The sequence below is a fragment of the Helianthus annuus genome, chromosome 1, assembly GCF_002127325.2.
Source record: "Helianthus annuus cultivar XRQ/B chromosome 1, HanXRQr2.0-SUNRISE, whole genome shotgun sequence".
Classification (NCBI taxonomy): Eukaryota; Viridiplantae; Streptophyta; class Magnoliopsida; order Asterales; family Asteraceae; genus Helianthus; species Helianthus annuus.
The window spans coordinates 59,999,529-60,023,354 of NC_035433.2; the positions used below are offsets into that span (position 1 = coordinate 59,999,529).

The 23,826-nt window shown below is 35.1% G+C and overlaps 1 protein-coding gene across 1 annotated transcript; it reads right to left on the reverse strand.

The window, feature by feature from the left end:
• Positions 1-292: 292 nt before the first annotated feature.
• On the reverse strand, positions 293-6,425 carry LOC110867206 (calcium-dependent protein kinase 7). Its single transcript, XM_035976717.1, has 8 exons — positions 5,438-6,425; positions 4,487-4,610; positions 4,240-4,383; positions 3,060-3,212; positions 2,474-2,589; positions 2,226-2,393; positions 807-1,037; positions 293-687 (listed from the first exon to the last, which is right to left on the reverse strand). The coding sequence occupies exons 1-8, from the start codon at positions 5,948-5,950 to the stop codon at positions 541-543; spliced, it is 1,596 nt and encodes a 531-aa protein (XP_035832610.1). The 5' UTR covers positions 5,951-6,425; the 3' UTR covers positions 293-540.
• Positions 6,426-23,826: the final 17,401 nt, after the last annotated feature.

Below are 23,826 nucleotides of genomic sequence, written 5' to 3' on the forward strand. Positions count from 1 at the left end.
TTTGAATTGTTACCAAGTTACCTCACAAATTGAACATTACCGGTCGTCTTGAAACATGAACGCGACATGATTTGAAGTGTGTCCGACTGTCCGAGTTAAGAGTTTCTTCTTTTTACACGAATAAATTTATAGGTAGTTTTCATGTTCACCTATTCAACCCGACATCATTGACATATACTTGAATATAATAAATAGTCACAAACGGTGTGATGCATATGCTACGTACTTATACATATAAAGAAAATGTACGATCTACAACAATTACAAATTAAAAAAAAAAACACATACACAATTAACAAAAGAAAAAAAAACACCAAAATATTAACTTGCAACTCAAATTTTGTGTACATTGCACAGATCACATACGCAAGATAAATATTTACACCCGAAAAATCCCTATAGTTTACTCCCCACAATACCACTCATTAAATGAAATGAATAAACCCCCAACAACATATTACAAGAACAGAAAATGCCCAATAATAACAACAATAATATTAGAAGTTATGGTTACCAGAAATATGTGTTTGGCTTCCCTAATTATCCGTTTAAGTTCATCGATCCGTCTTTGAATAACTTCAAGCTAAGATTATTGTAACGTTCTCGTGAGTATTGTCTAGAGGCCTTCCTCCAATCCGTCCCTGCTTTCATCATTGCTGTGAATTCCTCGAAACTTATTTTTCCATCCTACAAAAAAAAAAAAAAAAAAAAAAAACCGTTGAATTTATTTATTTTTCCATCCAACAAAAATAAAACAATAAAAGGTGATAAAATACGCGAAAATGATAAGATTAGACTAGACAAACCTTATCAGTATCAACATCATGAATAATGGCAGCAATGACTTCTTCATTGTTGGGTTCAAGTTCATCGGATAAGGCTTCTCTTAGCTCTTCAATCTCAATATATCCACTTTTATTTTGATCGAAAAATGCAAAAGCGTCTTTAAGATGATCATCATTGCCCATTTTTCTCAAGTGAACGGAAATTGCAACAAATTCTCCATAGTTTAAGTATCCGTCTTTGTCAACGTCTCCCTGTAGAAACATATTTTATTAATCTCTTTCATCCAACATTTGATTTTAAATTATTAAATGCCTTCTACAAGATTGAACATTATTAGTCTATCACAATATTTTCCAACATAAAGATTCTAGTGGTCACATTTTCGGCTCATTTAGTTTTCTCGCAAACGTGTTGATTTGAAAAAAAAAGCTAAAAAGAGAAAGGGTTATGTATTATCCCTAAATTGCTTCGCTTGAAAAAAAATATATATTAATTATCATGGTAAATAGGTAATAATAATAAAGTTTATATAATCATAATTAACAAGTTAATAATTATATAATATACTATATGTAGAGGTGTACAAATCGGTTTTTTTTTTGAAAACCGGTTACGGTTATTAACCGGACCGGTTTTTTTCGTTCAAAACAAAAACCGGTTTTTTTAATAACCGGTTTCGGTTACTAACCGGTTTTTCAAGTCCAAAACAGTAACCGATGTAACCGGTTGGGACCGGTTTTAACCGGTTTTCTTAATACCGGTTTCGGTCATTAACCGTTTTTTCGGATCAACAATAGTAACCGGTCACCAACCGGCGGTTCGGTTATAAAACAAGACCGGTTATTAAAAAACCGGTTAAAAAAAACCGGTTTCGGTTTTTTTCCCGGTTTCGGTTCTAAAACCAGTTTTTTTGTACACCTCTAACTATATGTATGCTATTTTGTAAACTTCAAACAACTTTAACCCCTCAACTTTAATAATAAACAAATTTAGCCCCTCAACTTTAACAACAACATGTTTAGCCCTTAACTAAAACAACTTTAGCCCCTCAACTTTAATAATAAACAACTTTAGCCTCTCAACTTTAATAATGACATGTTTAGCCCCTTAACTAAAACAACTTTAGCCCCTAAACTCTAATCATAAACTACTTTAGTCGCTCAGCTTTAATAATGACATGTTTAGCCCCTTAACTAAAACATCAAACAACTTTAACTCTCACGATTTGCTTATTTTATCTACATTTCGAACCCGCTATGGAGTGCAGGTGGTAACCCACTAGTTAATTATTAAAATAGCTAAAAATACCATTCTGACCTGATTCAAGTTGACGGTCCTAAAAAGCTACTTGTTTTGACCCAAACCCGTTAGCCAACCCACCCATTTTCGCCACAATCTAATAATATAAAATCAGTAACACGCTAAAACATATAACTTACAGCATCCATAAGTATCTGAAGATCTGCATCTGGTATTTGTTGGCCGAGCTTTTGCAAACCGGCTTTCAACTCAGCGATGTTTATCTTTCCTTGTTTGCTAGTATCCATCAAATCAAATCCTTGTTTTATTCCTGCCACTTCCTCAGCCGATAAATGCTCCGCAATCACCTGTAAATATAATTAATAATTATAAAAAAAAATCCGTATAACACCCACAAAAAAAGTAAGATTTTGAAGTTTTAAAGTACCCTTAACGCTCTTTTCTTGAGCTTGTTCATCACTGAGAATTGCTTGAGTCTTGCTTTAACGGTTTCACCTAAAGAAACATTTGGAGCCTTTTTGGCGTTTTGTATCCATGGATGATCTGTAATAAGAAATAAAGATTAAAGTTTTGAACTTTTTTTAAAGCACATAAAAAAGGATAACACAATCGTAAATAGTAGAGGTGTCAATTCTGACCGATTCACTCATGAATGGGTCAACCGAGCTTTTTTTAACCTTTAACAGGTCAAGCAGAAAGAATTTAAAACGAGCAGTTTAAAAGAAAACGGGTCGCAAGTCCACCAAATATTGTACTTTTAACGCATCAAACCTCTTAATTTAGATTATCATTGCAATAATAATATTTTTGAAATTATACTCCGCGCGCGGTTTATAAAACAATGAGAAACTGGCATTGAAAAACTTTTTCGAGTCAACCAAATCAGTCACGATTCAACCCGTTCTAACTCGGAGTTCTGTTGACCCATATCGACCCGATTCTGACCCATAAACAACCCATTTTGGCTTGCCCATTTAAACCCATGAACCAAAAGGTAAGGGTTTTAAGATTACCAAGAACTTCTTGAGCAGTGAGACGCAATTTCGGGTCAGGATTTAGCATCTTTTTAACAAGATCCTTTGCACTATCGGAAACTTTGGGCCAAGGATCTCTTTTAAAATCTACAACAGATCGAATGATTGCCTGTGCAACTCCTTGCTCAGTTTCTGCAGTAAAAAAACAGACCATATTTTAAAAGATGTAATTAGTTAGTTACTACTCCCTGCATAAACTTTAATGAAATTGCTTAAATGTGTAATAGTTAAAATACCCTACAATAGTGAATAAAATAAAAGCATATAGTGGACCAAAAGCAATGCTATCAATATACTTTTACGGTTACAAATTAAATGTTGCTAAGAAAAGGAATGTTGAATTTTGGATGAATTTGGTACTTTTTGTTCATCTGAATAAAGCATGCATTAGGTGACAATTATAAGCATTGGCGAAGCCACGCCCCCCCAACACACACACACACAATTTTTCTGAAACCGGGGGGGCGGCAACGTATATACCTATACGAAAGTACTATTCATAACACTACACATCAATAAGTTCGGGGGGGGGGGGGGGGCCGCCTCGGGGGTAGCCTAAGCTGCGCCAAGTGAATAAACTTTAAAATTATTACAAATTGGAATGTGTAGAAAGTGAAGTCAAGTGCATTTTAAGTTTTTAACAAATACAAAACGATTAGTATTTTAAAAACATTAAATTAGTGATCACATTTAATATCTTAACAAATTATTAAAGAAAGGACAAAATATGGGTTAGTCTAACCCGAACCGGTTTGATCTATATTTATGGTAACCGGTTCCAAACCGAACCCATTTTAACCATTTATCAAACTCGTTTAGCTAGAAGAGGGCTGATTTAGGTTATATTTATCCCTAACAAGTAAGCTTTTAAATTGGAATGTATTAAAAGCGACCTCAAGAATCTCTTTATTAAAAAAAAAAAAAAAAAAAAAAAAAAAAAAAAAAAAGAAGAGTTTTGTAATCACATTTAATTGAAAAAAAGGGACAAAATATGGGATACATTCCAATTTACATAATTGGAGAAAAAGGGACAAGGGGTATGGGTTAGCCAACCCAACCCAACCAAACCCCATTTTGATCCGTATTTACAGTTACTTGTTCTTACCCGACCCACCCATTTTTCCACCCGTAATTTAATATAACGAATTAAAAAACCAACCTGCCCAAAACGGCGGGACACCACAAAGCAATATGTATAGGATCACACCAGCACTCCATACATCAACTTCTGGGCCATAATTTCTTTTTAGGACCTCGGGAGCCATGTAGTATGGACTACCTACAATCTCATTGAACCTTTCACCTGGAGAATTGTAAAAAAAAACAACAAAATTTAATAAATGCAAAATATATTATAAGTAAAACAAATGTTCCATATGATTGTCGTTAGTTGCAATCATGCTTACCTGGTTTGAAGAAAACAGATAACCCAAAATCGATAGCCTTTAAGGCTGCTGTTTCTTTCTTGTTTTCAAACAAGAAGTTTTCGGGTTTAAGATCACGGTGCATAACACCATGCTTGTGGCACATCTGAAATAAAATTAAAAGAAAATCCAAATAAAAATATTAATTTAGAGTAACATAATCAAGAAGACAATGCCCAAAAAGGGGTAACGTAATTTTTGTTTTTTTTTTTCAAAACAATTAAGTGAATTTATCATAATAATTCAATCAGAAGCTTATAAAGAACGGCTGTTAAAAAGACAAAATCTTCATTTGCTTACTATAAAACAAAGATATGGTTGTTTCTTAATGAAGGACACACAAAGCCGACAAAGGAGTAAACATAAAGTTTACGAATTTGTAAAGCAACTAACGTAAATTAATATAATTTCAAATAAAACACTTATAGAGAATGATTTTCAAACAAACAACAAGATCTTCCTTTACTGATGGAAAACAACGATTCAATTCTTAGCATAATCAAGAACACAATGCCCACAAAGGAGTAGCATAAATTTTCTATTTTGCGAAACAATTAAGTAAATTTATCATATTTCATACATTTTTTTTTTTTGTAAAAAAATGGTAGTTATATAAACATCAAGATCTTCCTTATCTCATTGGAAAGCAAAGAAATGGTTCATAACATAATGAAGAACACAATATATTTCTTTTTTTTTTTTTGGTAAAACAATTAAGTAGAAATGGTTCTTAACATAATTAAGAACACAATATATTTCATTTTTTTATTTGGTAAAACAATTAAGTAGATTTATCACAGATCAGAGAATTATCAAGTCAAGTAACCTGTATGCAAAACCACAAATGTAGTTATAGTTTGTAAAAAAACTAATCATATTCATGTCTTATATATTAACATCAAATTATGTAACAAAATCAAGTAAACTTTTCACCTGAATAACCTCAACAATGGTTTTGGTAACACCCGCAGCCGCGCGTTCGGTGTAATGACCTCTCGCAACGATCCGATCAAACAACTCTCCACCCTCACACAACTCCATAACCAAATGAACAGCACTATCATCTTCATAAGTATCCTTCAAACTCACAATATTAGGGTGAGGTGGCATATGCTTCATAATCTCAACCTCCCTCCTAACATCTTCCACATCAACCCGAGTCCTTAACTTCTTTTTCGATATCGATTTACACGCGTAAACCTCACCAGTTGACTTATCAGTACACAAATAAGTAACCCCAAATTCACCCCTACCCAATTCTCTACCAAGAACATATGTTTGTTCTATTTGATTCCCAGTTGGGTTTTCTAAAACATATGGTTTATACCCATTTCCAGATGGGATTGACCCACCGTTGTCTAGAGCAAATGGGTTGGGCTTGTTTTTACCCTTTTTGTTTTCGAAATCGTTATCTGTGGTAGAGGGTACAGCACAGCAATTACCCATTTAATATTCTGATCAAGAAACAGATTCTTGAAATGGGTTATCAGAAATTTGAAGACTTTATGAAAAAAAAAAAAAGATTGAATTGGGTCAAAAGGGTTGATCAAGAAACAGATTCTTGAAATGGGTATACTGAAATTTTAAGAATTTATGAAAAAGATTGAAGTGGGTCAAAAGGGATGATCAAGAAACAGATTCTTGAAATGGGTTTATTGAAATTTGAAGAATTTATGAAAAAGATTGAATTTATGTTGGATCGATCAGATCTTGAAAGTTGAAAGTCTTGATTGATGAGATTGGGGTTTTAAAAGCAGGATTTTATGAAGAATTGTGAAAAAAATTGAAGCTTGATAGATGATGATCAAAGAGCGAATCACAAAGGGGACAAACAAGTTGGAGGGGTTGAAGAAGACGATGAAATTAGGAATTTTTCAAGGTGTGAACAGCTCAGCCACCATTGGGTCAATGCTGTTTCGTGGACTGTTCCTACCCACACCAACTTTTTTTTTTTTTTTTTTAATTTGTTACTTGGAGTAAATTTCACAAGTTTTTTCAATATTTTGCTTTGGACATCACTAGTCCAAGAAATAACATTTTTTTCCCATTGTAGTCCTTCTAGTTTCGAACATTTTGATTTAGCCATTATACATGTATATCGATGCGCCATCGCTCGTACCATACTTACTTTTCTATCCTTGAAACTTTTGCACGAATACATGAGAGCTTCCATACTAAGTATGCTTACTTTTCTATCCTTGAAACTTTTGCCCGTACCATACTTATTTTTCTATCCTTGAAACTTTCGCTCGTATCATGCTTACTTTTCTATCCTTGAAACTTTTCTCTATTTCACTTCACCTTATATCAAGGAAATTATTTAATACCCTTAACTTCACCTTTGGGTGTAAAAAAGGAACATAATCAATTAAGTTTGGATAGAATTTTCATGACGCTTGTTTATAAAGGTTAATGTTAAGGGTGTAAGGGGCGCTCCACCCGTTGGAGTAGTTCCCTCTCCACCCTAGTCAATTCTACTTTGTCATGTTAACCCCCTTCTCCACTTCTCACTTTGCACTGAAACATTGGCAACACTCCACCCAAACAAATCTTTTTAAAAGAAATAATAAAGATAAAAGTGTGATTTGGCGGAAGAGAGTAGGGCCCACCATTAACACTCTCTCTAACCTCTTCACTTACCGGTAAACAATCCCCGATTGTTTGGGTTTTTGGGTGGGTGAAAGGGTTGGCGGCAGTGTTCCCGCGAGGTAAATTTCCCCTCTTCCCCTTTCACCCAGTGTGCCTAATACACCCTAAGAATATATAGTCGGGAAATTGAAAAGCGGGGAGGAAAATTCGTAAATTATTATTATTATTATTATTATTATTATTATTATTATTATTATTATTATTATTATTATTATTATTAGTTTGTGTACATTGTATATGATCATTTCAACAACTTTTATTTTGTGATGTATATAAAAAATAGAGTTAATAGCCAAAATGGTCCCTGAGGTTTGCTCACTTTTGCCATTTTAGTCTAAAACCCAAATTTTTTACATCTGGGTCCCCGAGGTTTGCATTTTTTTGCCATTTTAGTCCAAAAATGAAATCTGCTCAGATTTCTCAAAAAAAAAACTCAAGTTTTATCCTTTTGCATATGGGTAAAATGGTCATTTTCATTTTATTATAACTAATTATTAATTAAAAATAATAAACCTACCACCACCTCTCTCTCTCTCCCTCTACTCCTCTCTGCCGCCACCACCGCCACCACCGCCACCTCCGCCACCTCCTCACGCCGGCGACAAGAAACCCAGGTTGATCAGACCTGCACCCAATTTCATCACCACCACCATTAATCCACCACCACCACCATCTCTCTGTCTCCCTCCTTCACCCACCACCTCCAACAACACACCACCACAACCACCTTCAAACCTGCAACAACACGATTCAGCAACCAACACCAGAACCCTAACCCCAAACCTGCAACAACACGATTCAGCAACCAACACCGGAACCCTAACCCAAATCAGCAACCAACACGATTCAACCCACCACCCCTACTGAAAACCCTAATCCCAAGAACCTGCAAACCACCACTATTAAACCCACCACCCCATCCACCATCACAATCCCCCCACCGTCTCCACCATCACCACCCTCACTGAAACCCTAATCCCAAACAACCTGCAAACAACCCTAATCACCAACCACCTGCAAACAACCTAGATCCTTTAAACAACCTAGATCCTTCACCTGCTCCACCGGTTCTCATCACGGTGGTGGTGGTGGTGGTGGTGTTCGACAGAGAGGAGAGAGAGATGGGTGTTTGGAGAGAGAAAGAGAGAGATGGGTGTCGTTTTCCGATGTCGGTTCTCATTATGGTGGTGGTGGTGTTGGCGGCAGTGGGATGGTGGTGGTGGTGGGGATGATGCGGTGGTGGTGTGGAGGTATTTCAGAGAAGAGAGAGAGAGTGCTGAAGAATATGATGAAGATGAACTGCTGCATCTGATGTGTGTATATTAATATATATATATATATATATATATTAATTTTTGAATTAAGAAAATATTAAATGAAAAGCAAAATGACCAAAATGCCCCTGAACTAAAACACAAAATAGGAGGTTGCAACAGTTAAAAAATAGGGTTTTTAAATTTTGGACCAAAATGGCAACAAAATGCAAACCTCAGGGACCCAGATGCAAAAAAATTGGGTTTTGGACTAAAGTGGTAAAAGTGAGCAAACCTCAGGGACCATTTTGGCTATTAACTCTAAAAAATAAATTAGAGTTCTTGTTTAAGGGTCCATAAGGGTGTAAGGAGTGGTTAAACACTTTGGAGTGGTAAACCAAAAAACCGACCAATTAGAGCGCGCCATGTCAATCAGTCAAAAATGTTTAAACTTTGCTGAAAAGTGTTGGCAATGGTTTAAACATTTGGTGAAGTGGTAAACTTTTTAAATAAAAAAAAGGAAAAAAATGTGATTGGTTGAGATTGGAATGGACCCCACCCCACACCCCCCTCTCTCTTTCCTTTCTCCTTTCCCGCATCGGTAAAGCCTCACCGATTTTAAACCCATTTCGTCAAACACTTCATGTGGCAAAAGGTTGGCAATGGTTTGCCACACTTTACCGAATCGGTAAAGTGGGTTTACCGAAAGCCACACCGAACACCCTAAGTGCAAGACAAAAACTTGGATAACTAAATCTTAACGTTGAGCATATTATTAACTTATAAGGTATGTGACAAAAGGAAAGATGTTTGTCTTGCATACAAATATGGTTTGAGATAGTAGTTAAGAACTTAATATAGTATTATTACGTACAATATCCAAAATATCGTAACATTTTATATTTTGTTTGATATAGTAGAATTTGAGTGGATTAGGATCAAATACAAAGGATCCTAATTGTAAGAAGTGTAAGAAGGATTTATAGAGTGACAAACGTCCAATAATCTAAAAAAACCCACTACACAAAAATACCCCACTACAAAAAAAAAAAAAAAAAAAAAAAAAAAAAAAAAAAAACCTTAAACATCCACCATCACCAAAAACCTAAACCCCCACCCCCACTCCCCCACCCCCCATATCACCCACCCTAAAAAAAGCGTTACATTGAAGGAAAGGGGGTGATCGGTCTTTATGTTAGAATGATCGAGGATTTAAGTTTAAACCTTCACTTTATAACCCAGTTTATTGTATGATCTTAAATTCTCACGTCTTAATCTCTCGTGTATTAAATTTTAAGCTTTCACTTTATAATCCAATATATATTGTATCGTTTTAACATCTCACATCTTCGTAACGTGTCTTAATATCACGTCAAAATTACCTTTTTGTCTTAAATAGTTGTATTTTAATTTAATTTAATTATAATATAATATAATATTGTATAAATATAGATGTTTGTGTAACTTATGAAGAATGCTGCATTAATGGGCGTCTACATTAGAAAATGAAAGGGTTCTAAATGTCTTTAATGAAACTTTTGTGTCCGTTAGATTTTTGTTCATTCAAATGGCACAAGTTGAAAATATTAATATCTAGTAATAGAATGTAGTGTATGTAATTGTGCCATCTTTTGTACCAAGTGAGAGCCATGGCCGGCCTTAGGGGTGGGCGGGAGGATCATCGGCCAGGGCTCGATATTTCGAGGGGCATGTTTTTTTAAGAAAAAAATCGATATGTATATGTAAAATATTTTTTTAATAGGGTACACACATGCAAACACTAACATAGGCCCCCTTACAAAACTATTCTTATGGTTTAGATTAGTTATTAACCCCTTTGGCAGTGGGTTTAGAACTTTAGTGAGCCCAATACCCAATTTCGTTAAGGCCTAAAGGCACATTTTTTCGAACTCGAACAGGATACACGAATTCTTAGGGCCGACTCTGAGAGCCTCAATATTTTAAGTTTTGCCAGCCAACAAAGTCCAAAAATCAGGACTTATTATTCCATTAATCATTATAAGATTCCAAACCAAAAAATATTATTATTTTGCAATGATTATTTAATAAAAAATAAACCACGTGTTATTGTTATTTATATGCATGGTATCATATTCATAAATAAAAAATGTTGAAATGGCTCATATAGAATTGAACAACACTAATTACAAGCATCCAACCTCTATACTATTTTCGTCCATCGAAAGCTTACATTTATGTTTTTTTGATTAGCACACATCTAAGGGCGGAACTAATGTATTAAAAAGGGTAGCACGACTATGGCTCAACCTCGTATTCGTAGTGTATTTTTCGAGGTTTTTTTTCGGTTTTATACAAAGAATACCCCTAACACAAATACGAGGATACCCCTAAATTAATGGGTTGGCTCCGCTACTGACGCACATAACTATTAATTCTCATCCAGTACCAATGCAAGAAAAACACTTCAGTAATATTTAAGGTTGAGAACTGTTTATGAGACCAACAAAACAATCGATGTGGATTTATCAAAAGTATTACAAATTACGAGTTCCTTGTAAAAAAAAAATAGCAATCTACTACAGACCAAACATGTCCTAAACTCGAATGTTAGTATTCTTTTAATTATTACAAATTCAATTTTTATAAACATCTTATAAACTAAGTAATATTATTCGATATACTTTACTAAAGAAATTAGTAGAGGGGAGAAAAAGTAGCCAAAAGAAAAGAAATTACTAAACATCATGGTAGATGCTTGCAAGTCATAGATTCCAAACCAACTGAATTTTAAAGTGTCACAAGGATCAAGCACGTACGTACACGAACTCAAAACACGAAAGCAATAAACAAATATAAAGTTTTACGTGGTTTAGTTTAAAGTGACTTACGTCCATAAACGACAACTAAATTATACTTTATTGAGATTGTATTTATATAGACTAACTAGGATTTAGAGTATTACAAATTGTTGGGAAATTTTCAGATTATCGGATGATCAGAGAGGCGTGTAGTCACTTTTAGATCAAATTATTTTCGTGGTTCACCTGAATAATTCAATCGGATACAACTCTGATTTTCGAGAATTGAACCAGGGTATATTTTTTTTGTGCGTGAATTGAATGAACCAGAAGAGAATGATCAAGGAAAAACTGTCTACGAAATTGGGGTTCGGGATCACCAACTGCCATTGCAGTTATGTCAAAATTAAGACATAACTACCAGTCTACCACATAAAACTGTCAATTTTTTATGTTTCGAAAATAAGCCATTTTCCATAAAATATTAGTAGCAGCTCGACTCCAGCCACGGGCTCTGCCCCTTGGACCCCGCCAGGGGCTGCCGCCCCTTGGACCCTGCTCTCAGGGGCGCTGCCCCCTTGGAATCCCCGTAGAGTACGGGCTCCGCCCGTAGAGTACGGGCTCCTCCCGTACACTTCGAATTATAATAACTCAAACAAGCGTGCACTCCCGCACCACCTAACTTGCTTGATATGTATTACTATTCGTTTTGATCACCAAGTCAATCCCCGATTACACTAAAATATCTAACACAAATTACGAGTTCAATTTATGAGAATATTTAATCCACAGGCCGAATCCTAAATTCGAATGTTGTCAGTGTTCACTTTAAATATTATGAATCTATTTTTTATAATTACTAAAGGGTGTATGGACTAGTAATATTAAGGTGTTGGATAAGAATATTTTTCCATATAGTGAGGATTCAAATATAATTGGTGCTAAAAAATTAGCCATTCAAAAAAAATTTAGGATTTAGCAAACTTGCTCATCAAGTTACGCTCATACAGGGCCCACAAAACCTACGAACCAACATAAAGAATACAATTTCAAGCCGATGGAAACAAAACAAGTCAGAAACCAATGCAAGCGGCAATATTAGTTCAACAACACTAATCTGCAGCCAAATAAAATTATAGAGGAACTAATGACGAATAAATCGCTTTGAATGAAAAATAGGGCAGAATCCCAACATTTGTGTTGTTCTAATATTCTAGCATCTTGCTTGTCTTTTTCTTTTGCTAATAACATTCCGCTATTTAAAAATAAACTATTATAAGAAAAATAAGACTCCTCCTTTTCAATATGGTATGTAGAAACGAGCTTATATCTTTGTCCATTCTCTACCTAGGTAGCATAATGTTTTGAGGACTAAGCCAAAACCTAACTTCAACATCTTTGACACGTCAGAAAAACATATTGAAGGGTAACCCCACACAAACGCAAGTTAAAACTGTCAATCTCTGAAGATTAGGCTCCAAATTAGGTTCTTATCATAAACAAAGTCCATAGCATACTCTTCTCTAGAGCTCGGTATGCGGACAACTTGTACTTTTTTTGAAGCTCAAGTTTCACCCTCGCCCTTCTCCGGAGGACTTATCTCACTAGACGATCTACACCTTGATAGAGATCTGGCTTAGGCAATTGATGTCATCCTTCGGAATTTGGGATTCAAATGACCTTTGTCCCTCTTAGGAGCTTTGACTTTGGACAAGCACTTAACACATATCTAGACATAAACTCTGAAATGTTTGAACACGTCTAAACAACAGGTAGGTAGTGTTGTGAGTGCATAGAGTATAGTCTCTAATGCTCTCGTCCTTACATATACAAATGGTTACGACTACGTTGGAGTCTGGTGACAGAAATCCATTCCTAATGTGGCGAAGCTAACGGGGCGCTACTAATGCATACACATTAATACCTTATACATTCCAACTATTCCGACCAGATACTGTGAACACCTTTTATGTTGAGCCATAGTACACCAACCACTCCCCCCCCCCCCCCCCACACACACACACACATACAAGCCAAAATGATGCATGAAACCAATATGTGTCTTCAGGTTCCTTTTCTCGATCACATAATGAGCAAAGGTTCATATCTAAATCAATAATACATTAATACCCAGTCTTGTCTTGTACGGGGTAAATCACTTGGGTTAATTATGCAACCGATTTATATCTTGATATATTAGTGATGGATTTTAATAGAAATGCCCATCACTCACCACACACTATCAAAATCATTCAAAAAAAAAAAAACTGAATTGCATCAAGTTTTCAACGCGTGAAACGTTCAACGCGTTTTAGGATCCACGCGTAATCATCACTGGCGGCGGCGATGTTCCACGCTTATAACGCGTGGTAGATCATGTTATGAACGCAATTGACCCAACCCAAATAGACACCACCAGGCCCACTCCAGTGTTAGTAAAAGGCCCACATATTTGTGAAGGAGCAGCATAGTTATAAGCACGATAACAATAACAAATAGGGATATGAATGAGGGAATGGGATCAAATACAAACACTTAAGTTTGTAAGAACCGTAAGAACCAACACATAATTGACAAGTGTCCATCAATAAACAATTAGTTTAGGGGTAATTTAGACCTTTTGACCATATTTATTTATAACTAATTAAAAATAATTACAAAAAATATAATCAGCACAACACTATATAATTAGCATAACATCCTTAATCGTTTTTCATTATCAGCACATCGTCCTCAATCGTTCTCCATTATCAACATAAACGATATTAGCACAACATCCTCAATCGTTCTCTATTATCAGCACACCAGATGTGCTGATTATATCTACCTTTGGTGTTTGTTTGTATTATTTTGTAATTAACACATAATCAACACGTTATCAGCACAATTATAAAACACCTTTTGTTAACTTTTTTAAAAATCACTTTTATAAATACAAAAAAAGTATAGCAATATGGTACTCATATTAAAGATAAAAAAATACTTGATTTTATGATATATTTTTTTTAAAAAAATAATGAAGTATATAAAAGTTATTTTAATTTAAAAACTCTTGGTGGAATTTGTATTTAATGGAAAATGGTCAAATGACTAGCAATTTTACAAAAGTACCCCTAATTTGTTAGTAGTAATTTTTAATTATAAGGGTTTTATTTATAATCAATATCAACCTTTGATTTAAATTATCAATGGTTCAGATCTGTTCTTACGGTTCTTATAATAAGCACTGTTTGTACAGGATCTCAACCCTATGAATGAGTATTGTAGAATGTTTGGTTTCTTCTTCCCATCTCCTACTCTGTGTGAACTCTAAGCTTCTCATCTCCCTCTCTATCAGTTATCTTGTATTACTTTCCATCCTTATTTGTAATCGTTCAGAGAATTAATAGAAACCTATCTAATTTCATACCTTATTTGTATTACCTGTTGAGTTGTGAAATAACGATTCACAACAGATCACCCCATAACGGGACGCCCCGTTCCCAATAAACCATGTAGTGCTAAAAGTCAATGGCTAGTTCGTCTATTTAACCATTTTTTTAATATATATTTTTTTTAATTCTCATTATGGTTGTATATTTTACTCAATAGTCAATATTCGAATAGTGTCCATATCGACATGCAACGTTATTACATCACTCATAACTATTAAAACTTTTAAACTATTTGTTTCATAAGATCTTATTTAGGGTATGTATATGTTTAAGGGAGAGGTTATACGAACACTACATACAGTGACAGAGTTTGAACGAAAAATTAGTAAGACCAGACTCTTGAAAATCCAATATTATACACTAAAAAAATTCAGAAATTTTTGATAAAACTAACACTACGAGCGAAAAATTAGGGGGAGCCGGGGGGTGTTCATCGGTTCGGTTTATGGTTTATTTGGTTTATTCGGTTTTCAAATTTTTTACCCCAAACCAAAAACCAAACCAAATAAGGAATATGCAAACCGATCCAAACCAAACCAAATTCAATTCGGTTTGGTTACGGTTAGAAACCAAATCTAACCAAATTGTGCCTAACTACTTTTTTTTCCTAATTTATATTTATGTTTGTGTTCCAACTTCCCAACAGCGCAACTAATTTACACCTAACAACATATGAATACAAGAAAGTTTCATTGCGAAATAAAACAAACACAACCATAAAGTAGTCGTAGACACAACCACAAAGTTAAGGTTTCAAAACATAGATCATAGAAACTATAAATAGTTAACATGTCTAATGACACAAAATATAAATAATCTTCAAACATGTAGTAACCCTAGTTTCATACTGAAGGTCTGAAGAAGTTCTATTATTTTATTATTTTAGAAATGAGTGGGTTTGAGTTGGGCTTTTAGATTTACATTTGGTATTTTGGGCTGCATAAAAAAATAACTATTTTGGGCTAATAAATTGTATATGATTTATAAAATATTATTATTTTTATTTAATAATTAATTAACTTAAATGGTTTATTTGGTTATCCAAATAAACCGAATAAACCAAATAAAATAAAACGTGGATCCATAAACCGAACCAAAAACCATATTCACAATTCGGTTTCGGTTAGAAACCAAACCAAAAACCGAATTCGTTATTCGGATCGGTTTATTTGGTTACGGCTACGGCTCGGTTTACGATTTCTATTTGATTACGGTTTTTTCTGAACACCCCTAGGCACGACCAACCAAGAACCTCCACCACTGACCATATGTATTACTAATCAACCCGTTATTACTTTGATATTATAGACTTGTTGGTGTATACCCAAATAAGGTATGTATGGTCAGGTATACCGTAGGAGTGTGCAGAATTCGTTTCGAATTCGAAAAATTCGAAATTCGTTTAAATTCGATTCGATTATCAAGAATTCGTTTCGATTATAAGAATTCGAATTCGAATTCGATTCAATTCGAGTCAAGTAAATCGAATACGAATTTATAATTTCAAATTCGATTCGATTAGAAATTCGAATAAAAATTATACATTTTTATTTATTATTTTTAAATATAATACATATATAACTTTTATTAGGCTATACTATAAATTATTTTCAAATTTTTTTCCAAGTATTAAAATTACCCATTACCAAACCCACTACAGGCCCATAACTAAAACCTAAGTAACAAATTTATCAATAGATTTCTAAGAGTTAAAATATTAACTTGTAATGTGAAGTGGTTATTCTCAACTTCTCGTTGTGAATTTTAGACTTGTGGTACTTTATTTGGAACTTTTTAATTTGATATCGTGCTTTATGGATGCCTTAAAATATATGTTTCATTTTGAAAGTTTTTTACATGTTTTTAAAGAATCTGAATTAAATCGAATTTATTCGAATTCGATTCGAATTCCAATTTTTAAGCAAATACGAATCGAATACGAATTGGGTTTTTTATTCGAATACGAATTCGAATCGAATTCGGTAGGTTTTAATCGAATTCGAATCGAATACGAATTCAAGAAAAAATAAAAATTATTCGAATAATTCGAAAGTTCGATATTCGATTCGATGAACACCCGTAGTATACCGTATACTTAATATATGGTATTGACTAATAAATTGACATGATAGCTAGTACTAGACTACTAATAGCTGTGCATCCAACATTGTGATACCGAGAGGGGGTGTTTAACCTATTTCTGTAAGTTAACACATGAAGTTCAAACCACAAAATGTAACCAAGTTAACACTTCTACTAATAGAGTGAATGATGTTATTCTTTTATCGAATCAATATAAAACTTTAAAAAATGAAATATAAATTGTACAACTTGATAAAAGGATAAGTTATTTAACCGTTGACCCAAGCTACTAGTTGATTTTTTTTTTCTGAAATGTGTGAATTATTCGCGAATGTCGGGAGGTCTAGCATATGTTGTCTAAACCGGGTCCGCGCTAGAGAGCCCCCTCGCACAATAGATCCCCAATTTAAACCCCTCAATGAGAAACCTTTATCACCCAGACTTGAACTTGAGATCTGGAGAGGAAAACTCACCCGAGTCCACCAAAGATGAAACTTAAATACCTGTAGCCACTGCTAGAGCACTAGTAATGGTTAGCTGGTTGATGAATGTAATTTCTTTGGAGTTTGGACGTCAGTCTTGACCAAAGTCAAATGTACAACTACACTAGGGGAATATACAAGAGTATCATCTTGTGCATCCAATCCGACACTTTAGAAGGGGAATGTACAACTACATGGGTCGATTCGGACAACTCGGAAGGTTCAACTCTGGTTCTGGTTCCACTTGGTAAGAGGATCGAGGAAACGGTGGTGATCAATTGGGAAAATAGAAGATATGTGGTTTGGGTGGTCGAAGATGTGGATGCATGGAAACCGGATCTGGAAGAGGAGAATTCGGTGGCCATGATGGTGGATAACCCGGTTAGAGAAGCCGCTGGTGAATCGGGTGGAACAAATGTGGAAAATCGGAATATGGAGAATGACATAGAGGACGGCGAAATCCGGTCGCCGTCAGTGGTAATCAAATCTCCGGTTAAGGAAACTCGACAGTCACCCTTCCAGTCCTCTGATCAGCCGTCCGTCCCAAATATCGAAGCGTCGGTGGGTATAGAAAAAAGTGACGTTAATATGGGTTTGCATGAAAAAGCAGGAGAAGTGCATGGGGAATGTTCTATGCCTAGGGATTCTAATTATTTTAATAATGGGGTAACAGGAATGACGGCTGAGGTATTGGGTGACAATACTACTTTTGTGGAAAGAGGTAACCCACTAACGGACCAGGTGGATCATGATGGGCCAACACCAATAGTTGGGCTTGGCAAAAGAAATAGAAATCTCCGCAGCCCACCTTCTTCGGAATCTATGGAGGGCCCGCCAGTTAGGGGTTTCTGTCATGAATCAACAGGAGACACATTGTTTGACCTAAACCGACCATCTTCCCCAGCTGATTCGGGTAACCATGAGACATCATCTAATTTTAGACATGGTGGATTGGAGGTCCCAGTACCGAATCCGGAACCGAATGCTCCAGGATCAGTTAATCCAGATCTGGATGTCCCGGTTGCTGACGATGTTACCGAGGAAGTTGCTCGTACGATTGAGACTGCCGCTGAGGTGGGTATCAACCTTCAAGGATTTGAGGAAGATACCAGGAATTTGATTCTAGGAGAAGGTGTCTACACAGGTATTTAATGAATTTCCTATCTGTAAATTTGAGGGGGATCCGGGATTCCCGGAAAGTTGATTGGGTCAGGGGGATTAAATCTACATATGGTGTTCATTTTTTGGCTATTCAAGAAACAAAGATTGATTCTGCTTCGCATTTTATGTTCAATGGGTTCTGGGGTCGGTCGGCATATAGCCTGGAAGTAGTAAATTCAGTGGGGAGATCGGGGGGGCTTGCATGCCTATGGAATCCGGCGATTTTTAATTGTGATAATGTGATTAAAGATCGTTTCTTCTTGGTTCTTTCCGGTTCGCTTTACCCGTCTGGTTGCAGAATTAATTTAGTTAATGTATATGCTTCAAATGACGCTTCCGTAAGAAGGCAAATCTGGAACAAGTTGGTGGTAATAAAGAATTCTATGCAAGGCCTATGGGTATTAATGGGGGATTTTAATGATGTCAGAAGTGATTCAGAGAGACTTAATTCTGAATTTATAGCATCGAATGCGGATTCGTTTAATAATTTTATCTTGTCTGCGGGCCTATGTGAGTATCATATGGGGGGAGGTAATTTCACTTATATTTCGGATCGCGGGGATAAATTAAGCAAACTGGATAGGTTTTTGGTCTGTTTGGGGTTTATGGAACGTTGGCCTACGGCTTCGGTTACGGCTCTAAACCGGGATATGTCGGATCATCGTCCTATTCTTTTATCTACTACCCCCTCGGACTATGGTCATATTCCGTTTAGATGCTTTAATTCTTGGATGGAGATGCCTGGTTTTTCCGACCGGGTGCGGCAGGTGTGTCAAAGATTTGTGTTTAATGGCCCAGCTGATATGGCTCTCTCAGTCAAGCTGAGATGGTTAAAAAATAATATTAAAGCTTGGTTAAATTTGGAGAAAGTGAAATCTAATGGGGTATACTCAGAAAAGAAATCTCGGGTCCAACAATTGGAACGTTTAGCGGAGTCAAGGCTTTTGGTGGATGCGGAGTTGGAAGAAAGGGCTGAATGTATTAATTTTATCATGGATTCGGATCGTAAGGCCCAAATGGATGCTAAACAAAAATCCCGGTCTAGGTGGGCCATTGAAGGAGATGAGAACACTGCGTATTTCCATAATGTAATCAATGCAAATCTGAGTAATAATCGTATTAATGGCTTAATGGTCAACGGGGAGTGGAGCACGGATCCGATTGTTGTTAAAGAATCCTTCTATGAATTCTTTGCAACCCAGTTTATGGAACCTATGGATGCTCGGCCACCCATTATGTGCCATGACATGGTGTCATTGTCGGCGGCTGAAGCTGATATGCTAACTGAGCCATTTTCTCTTTCGGAAATTAAAGATGCTATTTGGGGTTGTGCTGGTGACCGGGCCCCAGGTCCGGATGGATTCAATTTCAAATTCATTAAATGTCACTGGGATCTATTCCAAGGGGATTTTTTAAAAATTTTTCAGGAATTTCACTCGAAGGGGTCGATAAGTAGATGTTGTTCGTCTTCGTTCATCGCCTTGATTCCTAAAATTAAAGACCCAACTTCTCCTGCCAATTTCCGCCCTATTAGTTTAATTGGGGTGGTGAATAAAGCTATCTCAAAAGTGTTGGTGAATCGTCTTAAAAAGGTTGTTGGGAATCTAGTGTCGGAGGAACAGTCGGCTTTTCTGGCTGGAAGGAACATTACTGATGGCCCTCTTATCCTAAATGAAGTTATAGCTTGGATGAAGAAAACAAAAAAATTGGGTATGATTTTTAAAATAGACATTCATAAAGCCTATGACTCCCTCAATTGGAATTATCTTGACTCAATTATGTCCCAAATGAACTTTCCGGTGCTGTGGAGGGGCTGGATAATGGCTACTCTCGTCTCGTCACGGGCGTCGGTACTTGTAAATGGCTCTCCTACGATGGAATTTGAGTGCACACGGGGGTTACGGCAAGGAGATCCGCTGTCACCTTTCTTGTTTGTTATTGCCATGGAGGCGCTTTCTGGCATCATGAAAAAGGCTGTGACAGAAGGTATATTCAAAGGTTTACGTTGTACTTCTAATGGTCCTATTTTATCCCACCTGATGTATGCGGATGACGTTGTGTTTCTTGGTGAATGGTCGAGAGAAAATGCTCTTAATTTGCGAAGAATTCTGAGATGCTTCCACCTTGTCTCAGGTCTGAAAGTTAATCTCTCTAAATGTTCGGTGTATGGGGTTGGGGTAAATGATATTGGGGTTAATCTTATGGCGCATGACTTGGGTTGTATAAAAGGATCCTTCCCTTTCAAGCACCTAGGTTTGGTGGTAGGTTCTAATATGAATCTTATCCGAAATTGGAAGCCGGTTATCGATGTTTTCAAAAATAGACTGTCAATTTGGAAAGCGAAAAATCTCTCTTATGGGGGTAGAATTACAATGGTTAAATCGGTTCTGAATTCCTTGCCAACTTATTTCTTCTCCTTATATAAAGCCCCGTCAAAAGTCCTAGACATCTTGGAAAGGTTGCGGAGGGTGTTCTTTTGGGGTGGTTCGGATGATAACTCTTATATGAGTTGGATGGCTTGGGAAAAGGTTATTGCGCCAATGGAATATGGTGGTTTAGGTTTTGGTTCTCTTCGTGACGCAAATCTAGCCATGCTCTCAAAATGGTGGTGGCGCTTCAAAACGGATAAAGACGGTTTATGGCGAAGAGTGGTATGGTCCATCCACCATAATAATAGATCCTGGGTTCCTATTCCAGCTAAGTTATCTATTCCTGGTCCATGGAAACAAATTATTGGTATTAGTGAGCATCTTAATCAGGTTGGGATTAACCTTTTTAATGCTATTTGGTGTCGAGTGGGTAGTGGTTTGAAGGCAGCTTTTTGGCTGGATACCTGGATCGGGGAACAGCCCTTATGTGTCAGTTTTCCATTATTATTCGCTCTTGAAACAAATAAAAACTGTAGCATTGTAGATCGGGTCTCATGGGGCGAGGATTCGGTTAATTTTTCTTGGTGTTGGAACCGGCCAGTTGCATCAGTAAGCGAAAATCTGGAGCTGCTAGATATATCGCTTCTTATTTGCGATTTTGATATATGCTCCGGTCCTGATAAATGGGTTTGGAAATATGATAAGTCAGAAGATTTCTCGGTGGCCAGTATTAAGAATATCTCCGCTAAAGTATCAAGATCAGTTCCGGATTACTTGTTTCGATGGAATAAGCTTGTACCGAAAAAGGTGGGGATTGTATCTTGGCGTGCCGTTTCGGAAAGGTTACCTACCCGAGTTGCATTGGCTGCGAGGAATATTTACATTGCTGACAAACGGTGCTTGTTTTGCGAAGTCTATGAAGAAACGTGTGATCATGTGTTTGTTTCGTGCCAGTTTACTCAGACAATTTGGTCTATCATTTCTCAGTGGTGCAGGATTTCCCCCACGTATGCATTTAGTCTTAAGGATATCTTAGATGCTCATGTTTTCGTTAGCGGCTCGAATAAGAAAAAAATGGTTCTCAATGCCATCGCACAGGTGGTTATCTGGGGTGTTTGGAGAATGCGGAACGGAATTTTATTTGGACGGGAATCTCCTAACATTAATAAGGTTGTTGAAGAAACTAAATCAATGGCGTATCACTGGATTAAAAATCGCTCGGGATCATCTTCTTGGTCATGGGAGGAATGGCGAAATTTTAAAGTATTAATGTAATGTAGTAGTCTTCACGGTTGTAGTTGTCTTGGTTATTGTTTGGTGTTGTTATGTAAATTTGGTGTCTAGCATCTTGCTAGTTTGATGAATAAAATTTTTTGTTGGCCGTTCAAAAAAGAAAAGAATAAAAAAACATATGTCCGATCGTGTAAACTCATTTTCTCATTTATTTTACTGTTGGTTCATTTAAATCAAAATTTGTGGTCCTGTGAGAACTATTTTAAATATATACAACTTTAAATAAGTTGTTGCAACGTGTATGTGTAGACAATAAATTATAGTAACTTACAACTCAGTTTTCAAGGCGTGGCTTGGGTAGTTGGGTTTGGATAATATATTTTACCAAATATCATAGAAAACTATATAAAACTTTATATAATTCACAGGAAGGTTCGTTTGAAAAGAAAATTTAATTAAGAAGAAAAAGAACAAAGGGTAATTTTGTAAAACATTAAATAGTTTTTTCACTTATCTCATTTACTAGATTAGAACCCCGTGTATTACACGGGTTGAATAAATGTAATTTTATATATTAAATAATAAAAAGTTATATCTTTATGAAACTCGTATATTATACGGGTTAAATAAATGTAATTTTATATATCAAATAATAAAAAAAGTTATATCTTTAAAAACCATGTATATTACACAAATTAAATAAATGTAATTTTGTATATAAATACTAAAAACATCGTATCTTTAAAAAACACGTGTATAATCTACCAAATGATAAAAAAAAATTACATCATTAAAAACCTCGTATATTACATGTGTTAAATAGATCTAAAAAGAGTTATATCTTTAAAAACCATGTGTATTACACAGATTAAATAAATATAATTTTGTATATTAAATACTAAAAATGTTGTATCTTTAAAAAAACTCGTGTATAGTCGGGTTGAAAAATCTACCAAATAAAAAAAAATTATATCCTTAAAACCCCCGTGTATTACACGTGTTGAATAAATCTAATTTTACATAGCAAATGATAAAAAATTATATCTTTAAAAACTTCGTGTACTACACGGGTTATATAAATGTAACTTTGTATAGCAAATAATAAAAAAAAATTAAATTTTTAAAAACCCTGCGTTTTACACGAGTTGAATAAATATAATTTTGTATACCAAATAATAAAAAAATTATAGTTTTAATAAATTAGGATAACATTTAATATTAATTTATTATTTATATATTTAATATAAGATAAGTAGAAAAGAGAGGTATTTGTTTTAAAAATATATTAAATTAACAATTTCGATTTGCGAATAATATTTTATTAAAGTATGAGAAGATTTGATATTAATTTATTATTTATTTAGTTAATATAAAATAAGTATTTATTTGAGGATACCTTCAATGAATGATACGTGTCCAAAAGTTTGTTTCTTTTATTATATTAGATAGATTATCATTTTTTGACCAATTAACTAATCATAAAGACTATTATCTTTCACACTAACTAATTTTGCCTATACACATCAAAAGTTATCCTACATATTTCGAAATTCATCCTACACGTTGAAATTTATCCTACAAACTTGTAATTTATCCTACACTTTAAATTATTTTATTTTATTTTTTTGAAAAAATATATATTTTGAAGATAAGTTACAAATTATTTAATATAGTTAACTATTAAAAAGGAAGACTACAAATTAATGACCTATGTAGATTTACCAATGTACCCTTATAATAACATTAAATACTTATATTAAATGAAATAAAATAAAGCATTCTTATTGGTTGAAATTTTTTTTTCTTCTTACAAAAAATTTCTTCTCATTTAAACATTAACCTTAACATACGTCTAAGATTTCATTGAATTAATCAGATT

What these genes read in the sequence shown, in the direction of transcription:
- LOC110867206 (XM_035976717.1), bottom strand. Translation starts at nt 5,950, where the DNA reads ATGGGTAATTGCTGTGCTGTACCCTCTACCACAGATAACGATTTCGAA. An exon ending in CCATTGTTGAGGTTATTCAG is followed by an intron (nt 4,611 to 5,437) that starts GTGAAAAGTTTA and finishes ATTTTATTTCAG; the next exon opens with ATGTGCCACAAGCATGGTGT. An exon ending in TCAAGAAAAGAGCGTTAAGG is followed by an intron (nt 2,394 to 2,473) that starts GTACTTTAAAAC and finishes TTATATTTACAG; the next exon opens with GTGATTGCGGAGCATTTATC.